Source organism: Onychostoma macrolepis, chromosome 06 (assembly GCF_012432095.1).
Source record: "Onychostoma macrolepis isolate SWU-2019 chromosome 06, ASM1243209v1, whole genome shotgun sequence".
Classification (NCBI taxonomy): domain Eukaryota; kingdom Metazoa; phylum Chordata; class Actinopteri; order Cypriniformes; family Cyprinidae; genus Onychostoma; species Onychostoma macrolepis.
The window spans coordinates 18,943,873-18,960,788 of record NC_081160.1 but is presented as its reverse complement, the minus strand read 5'-3'; the positions used below and the strand labels follow the sequence as shown (position 1 = coordinate 18,960,788).

The 16,916-nt window shown below is 36.7% G+C and overlaps 1 protein-coding gene across 1 annotated transcript in view; it reads left to right on the top strand.

Annotated features, from left to right (window-relative positions):
* Positions 1-16,916, top strand: part of cachd1 (cache domain containing 1) — a 74,394-nt gene that overhangs the window by 46,273 nt on the left and 11,205 nt on the right. Inside the window, exons 5-21 of the mRNA XM_058779457.1 lie at positions 2,825-2,951; positions 3,894-4,038; positions 4,126-4,342; positions 5,437-5,586; positions 6,532-6,765; positions 7,286-7,435; positions 8,588-8,711; positions 8,816-8,933; positions 9,050-9,218; positions 10,225-10,367; positions 10,606-10,787; positions 11,057-11,167; positions 12,518-12,640; positions 14,939-15,038; positions 15,226-15,342; positions 15,637-15,797; positions 16,300-16,386. Coding sequence (XP_058635440.1) covers positions 2,825-2,951; positions 3,894-4,038; positions 4,126-4,342; positions 5,437-5,586; positions 6,532-6,765; positions 7,286-7,435; positions 8,588-8,711; positions 8,816-8,933; positions 9,050-9,218; positions 10,225-10,367; positions 10,606-10,787; positions 11,057-11,167; positions 12,518-12,640; positions 14,939-15,038; positions 15,226-15,342; positions 15,637-15,797; positions 16,300-16,386 — 2,458 coding nt within the window. The remainder of the gene's footprint in view (positions 1-2,824; positions 2,952-3,893; positions 4,039-4,125; positions 4,343-5,436; positions 5,587-6,531; positions 6,766-7,285; positions 7,436-8,587; positions 8,712-8,815; positions 8,934-9,049; positions 9,219-10,224; positions 10,368-10,605; positions 10,788-11,056; positions 11,168-12,517; positions 12,641-14,938; positions 15,039-15,225; positions 15,343-15,636; positions 15,798-16,299; positions 16,387-16,916) is intronic.

The window sequence follows — 16,916 nt, the reverse complement described above, 5'->3', positions numbered from 1 at the left end:
CTGCATAGACAGCAACACAACTGACACTTTCAAGGCCCAGAAATGTAGTAAGGAATGGGATATCATTAAAATAATCCATGTGACATCAGTGGTTCAACCGTATTTTCATGAAACTATGAGAATACCTTTTGTGCACAAAGAAAACAAAAATAACGACTATTCGACAATTTCTTCTCTTCCGTGTCAGACTTTGCCACACATTTAGGAGAGTACCATGATGCATGCATGTGGTGCTGCTTTTTTAAAGAAATTAACTAGGGGTGCAACGAATGTTCGGCAACCGAAATTGTAAATAAACTGAAAGGCAGAATAAATTGTTCCGAACAATGACGTGACACGATCAAATAGAGGCGTGCGCTAATGCAGCAAACTTAATGCAGTGTGGAAAATGCATTTAAAAGTGTCCGAGAAAGACGCAAAAATCATTACAAGCACTGGCAGCAAGAGACTGTTTAGCATTGCATCACATATCTCCAATGAGAAGAGGAAGGGGTGGTTGTTGCTGGTTACTGTATGTTGATTAAAATGGCGAAATGGCCTTAAACAATTAGGAAATAAACTGCAGAACTGCAGTTTTCTAGTACATGCACGAATTGCATGTACAGTATTCACACAGTGCTGCATGAACTCGCAGCGCTATCTGCTTATAGCCAGAGTTCAAAGTCCAAAGCGTGAGGAAAATCTGCGCTGAAACAGAATTTTTTTTTAAAGGCATGTGACAATGCTATATGTGCGACAAACATAGTTTATAAATCTGCTGTTGTCAACAAAAAGAAGCACTCTTCCTGTGGGTTTCTGCCAAAATAAAAGCTGAGAAAAAGCAACTCCATCAACATTCATAAATGTTAGTATTGTAATTTTACTGTTGTTCTGTAAAATAAAATAAAAAAAGAGACAATAATAAAGATAACAATAATTGCAACAGCTTACATTTATTATAACATTCACACATAGTGCTCAAATTGGGATCTGTTAATATATTCTAATGTTTTAAAAGAAGTCTCTTTTGCGCAGCAAGGCTGCATTTATTTGTACAGTAAAAAAATAAATAAAATGCATGCCTGATATATATATAAAATTTTACGAAAATGTGCTTTTCTGTTGTCTTGCTTTCCCAAAAAAAAAAAAAAAATATATATATATATATATATATATATATATATATATATATATATATATATATATATATATATATATATAATTTTATTTTTTTTTTCTTTGAAAGCAAGACAACAGAAAAGCACATTTTCGTAAAATTTTATGGGGATTGGAACTTGCACAACACCATCACAAACTCCTCTTGTGTTTGATTTCAAGGGATCGTGGTCAATTTTAGCCACAAAAGCATGAGCAAATGTGCATTTTTTAAAAACCCATTGCAGTTTACTATGATTTGGGACATACTATTTAGGCTCACAGCCTACTTTAAACACAACTTTTGGTTTATCAGTGTCACTGAGAAATACACAACTATTCTCATTGGCTGGATGAGACAGTAAATAATGAAGAGGCAAATGCAACGATTTTTGGAGTTAAAATAACCATGAAATTGACAGCACCGTAAGCGAGAAGAAATATAACATTCGGTGAAGATTTAAAGTGGAATGAAGGGATAGAGGAAATGAAGGGGTGTCACGTCATGACTCTGCTTCTCAGCTGCTCTAAACACTGGATGGGGGATTAAGTACTCTGGGACGGCACATGTGTATGATTTTTTTAAAGCTGTCAACATGCTGTAAAGTTCCTGTTTATACTTCGGGTATGGATTGATGGCTCAATTGTGGTTGGGATGCCTGTTCGTGCTTAGCATCCATTTTTCTTCTTCTGCAGGTTTCCACAGCAATTTGATGAACTATGTTTATTTTGATCACAATTAGGAAAGGCTAGAGCTAGTGTTTACTCTAAACCTTTACTTCCATCATTATTGTTATATTTTATTATATTATATAATATTGGCCTTGTATTGTTTGAGTTAACATTTTGAAACTCAAACCACTTTAAGATGTCTGCATGTTTAAGTGGAATGGGTGAATTGCAGGTTATTTATTTGACCTGAGTAACCTCTCATAGCACATATTCATCCTTTTTATGTGACTTAAAATCTTTTTTTTTTTTCTTCTTTTTTTTTTGGTGTAAAAGATCCAAGTACTATTACTAAAGTACATTCTGAAAAGGATCAGACTTATGCCCTTTTGAATACCTCCACTGCCTCTCTTTCACTTGTATTCCTACTTTTCCTGTCTTTTCTTGTTCTTTTCCCCACTTTCCTTCACTTCCCAGCTCCTGTTAAGTAAATAAACGCTTGAATTGATGGCAGCAGAGTGGTGATCGCTGTGCTTCTCGAGTGTTTGGAAAGGATCAGCTTGTCTGGGCTCTGGCCGTCACACAGCTGGGGCCTGTTCAACTGACACGAACACTACAGCTGCCTGCTTCAGTGCACACACCATTCATATAGATCCATGCTGCATGGCATATTAAATTAGTTCTGGGTGATTGTCTTTGGAGTTTGTGACATTTTAGGTACTAATGTTTCTATGAAATACTGCTTTAAACGTTAATAATGATATATGACTTGACAAGTAATGATTGTGAATAATGGATAACAAAGTCAACTGGTTGTCATCTCGGAAAGTAAACAGAGAAAAGTATTTATTTACTTGCTTATTTGTTTACTTGTTTATGTTTGTTTGCGTGGTCTTGTTAGTTTAGTTTTAAGATGATGCAATGGAGTAATACAAAAGAAATCAACCTTTTTATTTTGTTTTAGAGTAATACAAAAGATATCAAACTTCTCTAACTATTCTTGCTTTCTCTTTGACTTTAGTGCTGGCAGACAACCTGAAGTCCAATCCAGGGATCAAGTGGCAGTACTTCAGCTCAGAGGAGGGTATTTTCACTGTGTTTCCTGCTCACAAGTTTCACTGCAAGGGCACATACGAGCACAGGAGCAGGTACAAAGAGCTTTCTCTTTCTTTTCTCTCTCATTCTCTCTCTCTCTCTCTATCTCTCACATACACACACACAGTCCTTTAAGTTTTCACACTGAACACTGATATACCCTATAGCAAGGTATCGAATCCCATAGTTATCACTTACTTTAGGGCATGCTTGGTAATAAGACTTTCTATTTTTAACCTTCCTGTTTAATAAAGAGCTGTTTAATAATGAAGCTGTTTCTATTAGAAATCTTTAGAAATTTTAGCCAAGTACTTAAATGCTCTTGCTGTTTTTGTATTTATATTAGTATTTTTAAATAAAGGATTTGTCTCTTTTCATTGTCCCCATTTTCATTGTCTTTTAGCTTTAGAGACCAACTAAAGGTTATTTTCTCTTTTTGCATAAAAACTGTGATCTGTAAGTTAATCGCTCACTGTCGTAGGCACCTCAGAATTTAGCGTCTTGTGTGGCTGAGTGTAAATTACATTCTAGAGAGGTCTGTTTAATGTAGTTACAATAGGCCCCATGCCCTTGACTGGAATGCAGGGTCGCCCCTACTAAACCCCACTGGAATCTGCCACCCAGTGTTGTGGGCAATGTGTGCCTGTGCTGAAAGATAGGCTCATTTCTGCTGCCGTTCCCATAACCTCTCTCCTCCTGCTGGAGATTGCACAAAAAACTCTGGTACTCGCAGGTTTTCAACCAGTTATAGGATGTATATACGAGGTTTAGGCAATATGGGCGGCTTTTTCACAGTGTTGGAGTTGAAAAGGGTTTCCAAAAACAACACAATATAGTGCAGGATCTCTTGCACAAACACTGTAGTGAAGAGAGCGGGAATCACGCCAGGACTACACTTGGCTTCTTGCCGTCAGAGTCCAGGAAAAGTCGTTGTGCAGGGTTCTTGCGTTTTGCAAATAAGTAGACCGTAAATCTTTGTTTCTGTGTGTTGGCAGGCCTGTGTATGTTTCGGCAGTAAGGCCGCAGTCGAAACATATTGTAGTGATCATAGACCATGGTGCCTCCGTCACTGAGACCCAACTCCAGATCGCCCGTGACGCTGCGCTAATCATCCTCAACTCCATCGATGAGCATGATAAAGTAAGGAAGGACTCGTCATCATCATCATACACTCTCCACTGACTGGATTTCTTCTTTTGGCACTCAATGTCCTTTTTGCCCCCTCAGATCTCAGTGTTGACAATAGCAGATACTGTTCGTTCCTGCTCTCTGGATCAGTGCTACAAGAGCTTCCTCTCACCTGCTACCAGCGAGACTAAGAGGAAGATGAGCACCTTCATCAACAACATTAAAGCATCTGACAGCTCTACCCAGCATGCACTGGGCTTCCAGAAAGCCTTTCAGTTGTTGAGGAACACAAGCAATGTCACCAGACAGCCTACTAGTAAGAGTCAAAGCTTATGTACATTAGATTTACTAACACCATGTCATTTCCTATTTTTGTTATGTATTTTCAGTTTAGTGTTAACAAAAGTGTTCTTTAACTTTATAAAAAAAAAAAAAAAAAAAAATTGAACACACTTTAACTGAACGGTTGTGACCAGTAACTAAAGGGTTTTCAGTTAACAATTTAATTAAACGAATGATTTTTTTATGTATTGTGTAAGCCTTTATGTAAAATGCATTATAAAATTATTTTCAATGTAATGCACCTTATAAAGCATTGCATGGTCTCATGAATAATTTTATCCATAGTTATAATACATTATAATACTTATCAATTAATTGAACACACTTTTAGAAAGTATAATGCATTAAAACATATGACAAACAACCAATTTAAGAATCTGCAAATATTACAATGCATTTTAACTTTGGTTACAGTTGTTTATGAAAAGATATAATGCATTATAACATGCATTATGAATAACTTTATAATGCATTGCACTGTACATAAGGGCCTTAATTAAAGCATATTTTTTTAATGCACAAAATTAAATCACACTAGCATGCAGTCAGACAAGAGTCAACTATAATGAAGTTAGATTTTAAGAGAAAAGCTGAACTGTTACCACACACAAGTTGTCATTTTTATTGGGGCAAAATGTCAATTTTTAAATAGTAAAAAATAAAATCTATAAATTTTCTAATTGATTTATATATTACAATATTTATTGGTTAAAGAAATGTGTAATTTATCAAAAAGGATTTTATCATTTCATTATTTTCTTTCGGGAATACAGTTTTTTTAAATTTGGTAATTAATTATAAGTCTGGGAGGAATTGCTCAAAAAAGAAAGAAAGCAAGCAAGAAAAACTTGCTTATCAGCTTTTATTTATTATTATTATTATTATTTTTTATAAATATGCAGACTTAAAAAAAAAAAAAAAAAAAAAAAAAAAAGTGCCTATAAAGAATTGGTTCCTGAGAAATAGTTACTATTATACACCTTATTTTGGTGTGTATGTTCTCAAGTTGCATCGAGGTCGGTTATTACGTTCAGTATTATTGATTATTGATCATCTTCCCTCTCACAGACACCGACATGGTGATAATCTACCTGTCATCAGGCGTCACCTCCCGAGACTCATCCGAGCACGAAAAGAGAGCAACCCTGAGCGTGGTCAAAGAGGAGAACCGCCACCTCAACAACTCTGTCATGATCCTCACCTACGCTCTCATGAATGGTGAGATACAGACAAGCAGTGCAGCTTTTTTATTAACTCATTGTCTTGCAGGCCACGAGTGCTCATGGTGAACACCTGTGTGCATGTTTGTGCTTTTTCAAAACACGTTCAGCTGTTTTGACGCCCCTTCATCTTTCTTCTGGTCTTTGTGTGTAGGACCGTAAGAAACCACTCTCCATTATATTGCTCTCCTCAGCTGTTCCTCTCCCCGCATGTATTAGCCTGCCATTAGCATACATCAGTTTGGCATCATGAAAATTTAAATGCAGATCATCGAAAAGAAGAAAGAGAAATGCGACAATACATCAAAGGCCACTCAGTGACATGAAAGAGTGAGAAAGGCCTTTTTCATGCATTAGATGACTCAGAGATATGATTTAGATTGATTAGCTTGGCAATGAAGGTTACGCTACTTTGACTAGGTATTGTGAGGCTCTGAAGGACACACACACAGGGAATTACTCATATTTCCTTGTTTATTTGAAGTCTGGTTAATTTATGACAAGTTGTATTATATTCACATATTAAAACCTGTCAGATTAATAGACTGGAGTGTTGAAATTTATGTCCAGTCCAATAACAATTGAACAGAATTGAATGTTCCTCCAAAAGTGAAAGACTGACTAACAAAAACCTCCTATTCTTTCTGTTAAAAGTCCAAAACCACCATTTCATGATGGAAATAGATTAAGTGTGATTTTTAGCTCTGCGGTTAAGTAATCTGTGGGACATGAATGGCTTTCTATTACTGTGCTGCTCTCTAAATGGACCAGAGAAGCAAAACCTTTAAAAACGCCCACAATATCTGTGAAAATTTAGATAAATAGGTTGATATTAGCTTTGTTCCAAAACCCAGTGGTGCACAAGAGACACACAGCACATTGATATTGAGTATAAAATGTCTGTTTTAAATCGTTTTTTTTTTTTTTATACCATCGTCCTCAGAAGGAGTAACGGGACTCAAGGAGCTAGCCTTCTTGCGAGACCTTGCCGAGCAGAACTCTGTTAAGTATGGCGTTCCTGATCGTTCCGCCCTGCCGGTCGTGAAGGGCAGTATGATGGTTTTGAACCAGCTCAGTAACCTGGAGACCACCGTAGGCCGCTTCTACATCAACCTCCCCAATCGAATGATCGACGTGGCCTCCTTCAGCTTGCCTTATGCAGACCAGATGGGAGACGGTAAGTTAAGAAATTGAACTTGGCATCAAGCTCAAGTCTGGCACATTAACATTCCCTCTGACAAACCATATGCATTCAGAAGACCTCAGAAGAAGGGGCTCTGCACCAGAAAGTTTCCATGGTGCTATATACTGTAAACTTAAACTATAAGTAAAGCCAAAAATCACAAATGCAGAGTCTGTTCTTATGGGGCTGCTAGACAGGAAGTCATTCTGATGAAATTATAGCTTCATTGGAAATGATGCATATTATGAATCTGCTCACAAGTGATATTTACCTTGATTTTGCTACATAAAAATGTCTCATATCTCATTTTCAAAATTTTGATAAAACTTCATTAGGCTGTGATGGAATTGGCACCTGAAGGAAGTGATATCTAATTGAAACTGAAAAACTGTTAATTGTTGTTTTAGAGTATTCTTCAGCTTTTGGCAATGGCTTCTACCTCAGTTAATATTTCTGTGTGTCTTATTAATATGGGGACAGATTGAAAGGAACTTCCTATCCTTTCTGTTTGTAGGTTTCATCATGACCGTCAGCCGGCCGTGCTACTTTGGGAACTTGTTGCTGGGTGTAGTTGGAGTGGACGTGAATCTGGCATACATACTGGAGGACGTCACCTACTACCAGGACTCCCTGGCCTCATATACATTCCTCATAGACAATAAAGGTAGGAAGATGCGTGTGCTGATGATTGTTTTTGGTGGAGATCCACCTGGTTCCATTAGCCAAAATGAGCCAAGCTTTACATGTTTCCCTGTTTGCCTCACTTCAACTTGACTTTCTGACTTCACCGTGAATTTGGAGGTCTGATCTTCACTGACACAAAACACTGAACTAAAGGCCATTAACCTTTAATAGTTCATTAGGGGAATCAGCTGTCCCACGTTGGGCGGCTCAGAGTCAGAGCCATGGCTGACATGCCAGTTTCTTGAAGTTGAACTTTTGGATGGATTTGAACTTTTTAGGGAGAAAAGACTTTAAATTTGTTTTAGTTTTTCCTCCTTGAAAAGGAGCAGTAGTCTGCTTATGCAAACACCGTCCACCAAAGAATGAAATTAAGCACTGTTGGCCTTATTTTGACAAGCTTTCATTTATACTTTCTTCATCCTGCTCTAAATAACATCAGTTTGTTTTTCCATGACTTCCCCCAGCAGGGTGAAGTGTCTCTGAATTTACAACGCTGTTAACCTCCACTTAATACATATTAAAACAATTCGATAAGCCCTCCAGAAATTGCCACTTTGCACTAAAAGGGTGTGTTGTATTACATATGTAATAAAATGAGGGTGATTATCTGCTCCTGAGAGTATACAGTCTATCCTAATGACTGGGATAATGAAGTGGCACCTGCTGTCTCCAGCTGTTCAGTAAAGAGATGAGATAGCACTGCCTCTCAGTTCTTTTAAAAATGAAGTCTCTCCCTGTGTTGTGTGTAACCTAGTAGTTGAAAATCTTGACTGGTAACTGAAAGGTTTGAGCCTTATGATGGACCATCTTGTTAGCACATTGAACTGAAAACCTGTCACAATATACAGTATGTTCAAAACTACATTGGACCAGGAAACATAGTCACAGCTTGCAAGGAAAAGTTGTGCATTTCATATACAAATTAGGTATGTACATATAGGCCCAACAGCCAAAAAAAAAAAAATTTAATTTAATCATTTAATAGTAATTTAGTACATTGTAATAATCAGAGAAAGAGTGGAAAATTGTCATGCTTTTTTTTTCACACACACAAAAAATTAAGTTTTTTTTTTTTTTGATGTTATTATATTAAATGTATTTAAATTAAATGTAATGTTTGAATATCTTTCAGGCTACACCCTCATGCATCCGTCACTCACCCGTCCTTACCTGATGACTGAAGCTCCCCTCCATACAGACATCATCCACTATGAGAACATCCCAGGGTTTGCTGCTGTGCGTCAAAATATCCTCAGGTGAGGGTGTATGGGAATTCAAAAAGACCTGGGTATCTGCAGTTGCTCGAGCTTACTGTGTTACTCACATGATTGCTAAGCTCATGTTGTGTGTTTCTTGTTAGTCTGCCTCTGGGGAGTCAAGTCATTGCTGTGCCTGTCAACTCCTCTCTGTCTTGGCACATGAACCGCCTACGTGATCCCAGTCGAGATGCCTACAATGTCAGCTACGCTTGGAAACTGGTAAGCTATTCCTCCGCAGTGGAACAAGCATTGGCTTAGAGCAGGCTGAGGGAAAACCAGACTGTTTTATTTATTTATTTTTTGTATTTTTACTGATCTTGATCCCTGATTTGCAGGTTCAGGACACTTCGTTTATATTATGCATAGTTTATGTTCAGCCGGAGATCCCGGTGAAGCAACTGAAAAATATGAACACAGCCCCTAGCAGCAAACTCCTATACCATCGCTTGGATCTGCTGGGGCAGCCCAGCTCCTGCCTCCACTTTAAACAGCTCGCTACAGTCGGTAAGCTCAGACGAAACATTAACATAATCTTAACATCTTGAAATTTTAATTTTTTTTAAAGTAGTACATGCTATTCTCATAGTTGTTAGGACGTAGCATGCAGAGCTCATGTTTCTCTGAAAATGGAGCGAGACATTTATTTTAAGTTTTTTTTTTTTCATAAATCAGTATCAAATTCAGATGGAACAATTACAAAAGTTTCTTTGCATTCTTGCTCAACAAGTGAATTTTTACCAACAAAACCTAAATAAAATTTAGCGGAGGACTGCATGTCAGAATTTGTTTTGTTGTTAAAATATTATTAATTTCATATTATTCTTAAAGGGAAATAAATGTGTTAATGCGTTAACTATGGAAAAAGTAGACAATCACACACATACACTCATAAAACAGATATATATATTACAGATATACTGTATATTACTAATGTTTTTTGGGGTTTTTTGAAAAAAGTCTGTTATGCTCACCAAGGCTATGATTTATTTAATCCAAAAATACTGTAAAACAGTAATATTGGTAAATGTTTTTACAATTTAAAGTAACTATTTTCTGTTTTTGATATATTTAATGTAATTTACTCCTTTGGCAAAACTGAATTTTCAGCAGAATTTCCATTATTCCAGTCTTCAGTGTCACATGATCATTCTAATATGCTGATTTGGTGCTCAAGTAACTTTTCTTCTCTATTATAAAGGTTGAAATGGATCGAGTTGCTTAATATTGGGAACTATGCGTGTTTTTTCATGCTGCTTTGATAAATAGAAAGTTCAAGAATAGAATGTATTAGTCTTTACTGTCACTTTGGATAAGTTTAATGTGTCCTTGCTAAATAAACATTTTAATTTCTTTCCTAAATTAAATTAAATTTAAATTAAATTAATAACCCCTCACTTTTGAACAGTGTACTTTTTTTTGGTAAGTAAATAATACTAAGGGATGATTGATAATGGTTCGGGAGTAATATAATTAAGCAGCACAACTGATTCATCTCGCTCTTTTTCCACAGAGAGTCCCACAGTGATGTTGTCAGCTGGTAGTTTCTCCTCTCCATATGAGCACTTGAGTCAGCCAGAGACCAAGCGCATGGTGGAGCACTACACAGCTTACCTGAGTGACAACACTCGGCTCATAGCCAACCCAGGCCTGAAGGTACACACACACAAACACACACACTTGCTGCCCATCTCAGTAACACATGTCTCATGGTCAACTTAGGAATGACTCAGTCTCTCACAGGGTTAGTTTCTCAGTCCTAACTGGCAGTTCTTAGTTGGCAGTCGTCGTCGTCGTCGTCTTCTTCTTTTTCATTAGGGAAATGCAGCGCACCAGTCTTTATGATTCTCTGCTTAGTTGAATTCTTTAACACCCCCCTCCTTTGGTCTTCCAGTCTTCTGTGAGGAATGAGGTGATGGCCACCAGTCACGTGACAGATGAATGGATGAGTCTTATGGAGATGAGTAGCCTCAACTGCTACATTGTGAGGCGTTACATAGCAACGCCCAATGGGGTGCTGCGGATTTACCCCGGTTCTCTCATGGACAAAGCCTTCGATCCCACCAGGAGGCAATGGTAAGATTTGAGCCTCAGGACGGAGGTCTTCAAACTCCTAGTGGGACGCTGGTCAACAGATCGCACAGTCTGTTGACTAAGCTTAGCAAACTGACAGATTCTCAAGAAGGTATTTTGTGTTCATATGCAGCTGTACACACTGCAAAAAAGGGTGTATTTTTTAATACAAAAATTGTATAGGAAAAAAATTAAAAAGCAAAACAAACTTTGATCAATTTGTAAATTTCTGTTTAAAATGTGGTCTAATTAGTGATCCTTTTGTCTTTTAGGTACCTACATGCTGTAGCCAATCCTGGTCTCATCACTTTTACTGGACCATACCTGGATGTTGGTGGGGCGGGCTACGTGGTCACTATTAGCCACACCATTCACGCCTCTAGGTCAGTTGTTTAAGGCTCACATTTCATATTTAAACCTATTGGATCTCAACCAGGGGGCCACAGGATAATTCATTTAAGTAATAAATTACTAATATATTTTTAAAAATTCTAACGCTTAATGTTTTAAGAAAAAAATCTAGAGGTCTTTCCCCTCTGAATAACTTTAGTTTTTTATTGAAAAACATATTATTGAAAAATTATATATATATATATATATATATATATATATATATATATATATATATATATATATATATATATATATATATATATATATATATATATATATATATATATATATATATATATATATATATATCTGTGTACTTTCTGTTCTGTTCTGTTTTAAAACAAGCAGTTTTGTCATAATAATGGTAGAAATACTGAAAAATATCTTGGTCTATATGAGGGAGTGGCCCTTTGAATATTGTGCTGGAGACATGGGGGTCTTTAAGTCAAAAAGTTTGAGAAGCGCTGGTTAAACGCTATGCGTCATTTGCTATGCATTATGGCTTTTATAATGTGGATAAATATTTTTATTTTCAAACACTAGCTGTTTTTTGATGCTTGTATGGACTTTAAAAGACATTTTAAAATGATTATATAAATAACTTAAATATAGAGAATTAAATGAATAGGTCAACCACAACATAAAAATTGTACTCACTCTTGAAAGTTTTTTTTTTTTCCTACAATGAAATGGCCAATGCTTTACACTGTTAAGCTCTTACAATGAGTTCAAAAAACACCTTAATGTAACATAAAAGTAGTTCATACGACTCGTGCGCTACGTGAAAGTCATTATTCACTCATATTCTTTTTTTTTTTTTATTATTATTCAACATCAAATCTTCATGTACATTCAAACCTGACACATCACTATTGGTCACAAGAAACACAAAACTAGGACCAGTTTGTCATAATGTACCATGAATGAAACTTGCTTTGTGTGAACTATCCCTTTAACAGAATTTGAATAAATAATTGTCACTTTTTCTTACCCAACACTTTTTTTTTTGCTGTCAAGTTGAAGAACGCATAGCATATGTAGTACGTAATAGTACCTGTTGCAAATGAAAAACAACTGCCTTATCACTGTCGGGTTGGTGCTTGGCACAGCGTGTATGTAGAGATATGATGAAGCTGTTTGAAACTGGCAGCGTTCCAGAATGTCTAGTGTAGATAAAGAGTGTTTTCCCTTCACGTTGTCCAATCAGTGGTCTCTTAAGAGCAGGAAATGCGACTATGGAGTGTGCGATCTGATCTAAAGCTCCATTGCGGTGACCCGTCATACTGTAGATCTCCTTATTCTTCATATTGTTCAACACGCTTATCTGTCTCTCTTTCTAGTACTCAAAAGGCCTCTGGTTACACAGTTGCGGTTATGGGCATTGACTTCACTCTGCGCTACTTCTACAAAGTTCTGTTGGATCTTCTGCCCATCTGCAACCAGGACAAGGGCAACAAAATCCGGTAAGGCCTTCCCACCAAACCCAACCCCCATCTCATTTCTTCTCAAACTCTCTAGTGTCTGCCAAGACCCCAGTGTGTCGGCTGTGGTGTCCAGCGTAGTGCCTGAAGCTATCGATGCCCCACAGAGGCTCTTTAAAGCTCTTTCAAATGAAACTAATCAGATTTGCTTCTGTTGGAAAAGAGGCATTCACTTAGTCTTCTCTGCATGCTTCTAAGCTCCCTCTTTTAGGATAGGAGGAGATAGAATGAGAACGATCTGAGGTGGGGATCAAGAAACTGTGAGGGAGGGCTGGATGTAGAGAGAGAGGAGACATGAGAAGGGAAAAGTATAAAGACTGGAAAAATTATATTTATTTTTCTAAAAATAAAAACAAAAATTAGGTGGTGCTTGCCTCTGCAAAAGTCGCTGCAATGATACTAGGGGTGTTGTGGCAGTTGTCAAGTTTTTATTATCGCTAGGGCGGTTGCTTATGATATTCAGAGAACCAGCTTAGCTGAAGTTACAAGCCTAGTTGTTGAGTAAATGTGCACAAAGTTACAATTTTATACAGTACTAAAATATTCAAGCTTAACACCATTAAACTCTATGGAAACATATTATGGAAACCTCTGACCAGGAAGAATGATTGGAAAAATTACAGATCTTAATCTTATCTTAATAAACAACTTCTGATGATACTGCAACATAAACAGCTTTTAAGCACAGTTTGTGTTCATGCCAGGGTTCCACAAAAAATATGAAATAAAATTTTCCAGTTTGTTCCATTAGTATTTATTTCCCCTTCTAATTTTTGATGCAGTTTCTGAATATTTAATATTTGCAAGTTTAAATATATTTAGACCAGTGGTTCTCAAACAGGGGGCCTCAGCAAAGTTCAAGATGACTTAATTTTCTTTTTTAAATAAGGCAAAACAACCTTTAAAGTAAGCTAAAACAACTAAAAATCCAGATATTTTGGAATTCTATAAAGTAATTATTTTATTTATTAATTTTTCATTTATTTTTGATTATTGTAAATATAATTTAGTTACTTATTTTAATCTTAAGATACAAATTTCTGTAAATATAAATATTGTTGAGGTCAGTTGGGGTCTTGTAGTCATATAGATACATAATTAATATATAACAGTATAATCGTTTTTCATGATTATTTGTGTATTATATTTAAGTGGAAATCTAATTTATGTAGTCAACCATATATGTGACCCTGGACCACAAAACCAGTCACAAGGGTCAATTTAGTTTTAAATGAGATTTATACAATGCTTTCCATTGATGTATGGTTTGTTAGGATCGGACAATATTTGGCTGAGATACAACTATTTGAAAATCTGGAATCTGAGGATGCAAAAAAATCAAAATATTGAGAAAATCGAGAAAAAGTTGTCCAAATGAAGTCCTTAGCAATGCATATTACTAATCACAAATTAAGTTTTGATATATATATTTAGGGTAGGAAATTTACAAAATATCTTCATGGAATATGATATTTACTTAACGTCCTAATGATTTTTGGCATAAAAGTAAAATGGATAATTTTGACACATACAGTGTATTGTTGGCTATTGCTACGAATATACCTGTGCTACTTATGACTGGTTTTGTGCTACAAGGTCACATGTAATTTATCAGAAAAGTAATGGCAGGCTTCTCCTGAAAAAGCCATGCCATTTGCTTTATCATTCATGTCTGTAGCTCAATATTTTAACCCTAAGAAAAAGCAATCGTAATGCTTGCCTTTGCAAGCAGTGCAAATAAACCCTACTGATGCAATATATAATAGCCAGGGAAGAAACGGACTACGATTTTCAGGACTGACTGAAAGACACAAAGGGAGATAAGCTGATTAGGGCTGCATTCCAGACACATCCTGTTATGTTAGGTGCCAGTGCCCCCATTTTTCCCTCGCTCCCTTCTTTTCTATCTCTCTTTTACCCTTTCCCTCTCGTTCCTCTCTTCCCTCCCTTTTTCTTTCTTCTTAACTCTATTTCTACTCTATTTGTCTCTTTCTTTGTCCCTCTTCACGCTCTCTCTGTCTCTTTATCTGTCTGTGCTGTGGAGGCCTCAGTGTTCTTTGAGTTTTCAGTGCTATGGTCATTAAACAGGATTAGTGAAGTGAAATGCTTCAGTGTGCCACACAATAATCTGAACTGTTCTGAACTGCAGATGGTACCCTGTGACCATACAGGAAGCCATCTACTGTTTCCTTCCACCTTTCTCCTCTAAATGTCATTTTGGATCTTTGTACAGGCTCAGAGTGCTTGATCCTGTTTGTCTTGGTTCTTATGTATGCGTAGGTGTTTTATCATGGAGGACAGAGGCTATCTGGTGGCCCATCCGACCCTGATTGACCCGAAGGGCCACGCTCCAGCAGAACAGCAACATATTACTCATAAGGTAAGGAACTGTGGGTCTGAGGACAAACTTTACCCGTCTTTCACAAGAAAATAGGCAATTTTATGTTTTTGTCCTTGGGAAAATGGGACCTTTTATTCTTCAGCCATATCATATTCAAAGATTGGTAATGAAACTGAAAAACAAGCTCACTGAATTTATCACTTTCTCCTGATTTGCTTGACTTTAGGAGCCTCTAGTGGCCAATGACATTCTCAACCACCCCAACTTTGTGAAGAAGAACCTGTGTAACAGTTTCAGTGATCGTACCGTGCAGCGTTTCTACAAGTTCAACACCAGCATTGTCGTGAGTGGAGTCTCATATGAATTATTTCATATCAGGCTACTGTAAATTTAGTTTGAAGTGACAATCCTGCTTTTTTTTTTACCATGTAAGTTTAGTCAGCCTAATGCATTAGTTATGTTTGGACGCCACCTAGTGGAGGTTGTTTTGGTAGCGGCTATAACAGATGTGCTTTCTAGTAAAACCAGCTGCACTGTTATAAGTTGTTTTTTAATGAGAAATTTTATGCACAAAGTGAAAGACTGTTATGAATTCAAATGATTGTTAATGGCTTACTGCGTGTTTGTCATTTTTAAGGGTGATCTGACAAACCTTGTGCATGGCAGTCACTGCTCAAAGTACCGGCTCACTCGTATCCCAGGAACCAATGCGTTTGCTGGTATTGTGAATGAGACCTGTGATTCACTGGCCTTCTGTGCTTGCAGTACTGTGGATCGTCTCTGTCTTAACTGCCACAGGTAATGTTTACAGTCTGCACAACTCTACTACTAACATGTTGTATTTAGTGCTTAAGTATTTTAAGGATATTTTGATAAATAAGTAATTTTTCATGAATTTACTGCATCCTTGCTGAATAAAAATATAAATTACTTTAAAAACAATCTTACTGACCCCATGGCATTTATTTGTTAATGTAATGTATTAATTATAATTTTTTGTGGAATTTAACCCACAAGGTAATAGCCAATTAATTTATTTAATGCCAGGATGCTTTAGTCATAACCCACAGTGATGAATCAAGATTTTAATTTGATTGGACAAAAATTTGCACAGTTCTCAGAATTTGTCCAAATGTGAGGAGGACTGCAAATTTAAAAGGCATTTATCTTCTAAAAGCTATTTTTGTATCAACTTGTAGAGGCACACTGGCAAAACCAATTTAAAAAAAAAATTATAATAATAAAAACCTGTTAAAAGACCTGTAAACAGACTTTCTCAATGTATTCCCATCTTCCTCAGAATGGAGCAGAATGAATGCGAGTGCCCCTGTGAATGCCCTCTAGAGGTGAATGAATGTACTGGCAACCTCACCAACGCTGAGAACAGGTAAACCGCTGCTGTTTACAGGATAGTCTTGCATTATTTATTGAAGGTCATGTAGAAGTAGACATTAAGCCCATTTGAACACACAATACATGTTGTACACAATGTGTTGGGATGCAAAGGTTACCCCTTAAGTGCTTGGAAAATAGACTGCCACAATATATGATCCAGAAATTAATCACTGGACCACATGTCCAGATTCTCATCAGCATGCACTGGAATGAATCACACTTAGTCACACACACACACACTTCTGCCTGTCACTTCATCAAGTTCTTGTTTGTCACGATGAATAGATATCCAGCCACCTGTGTCCCCAATTAGCCGTCAGTTCAGGATTGTTCCTCAATAGATATTTAGACACTTTCAGGTTTGTCGCATTATTCCCAGCTGAGAGATCTCAAGGCATTTACCTTTCTGTCACTGTGCCATCTGTTCATTTTAGTGAAAAATTGCACACTTGAATGCTAATAAATGTATTCTTTACTACAGAGACCTGTAGTAAAAAAAAAAAGGCTGGGTATTCACTGTGT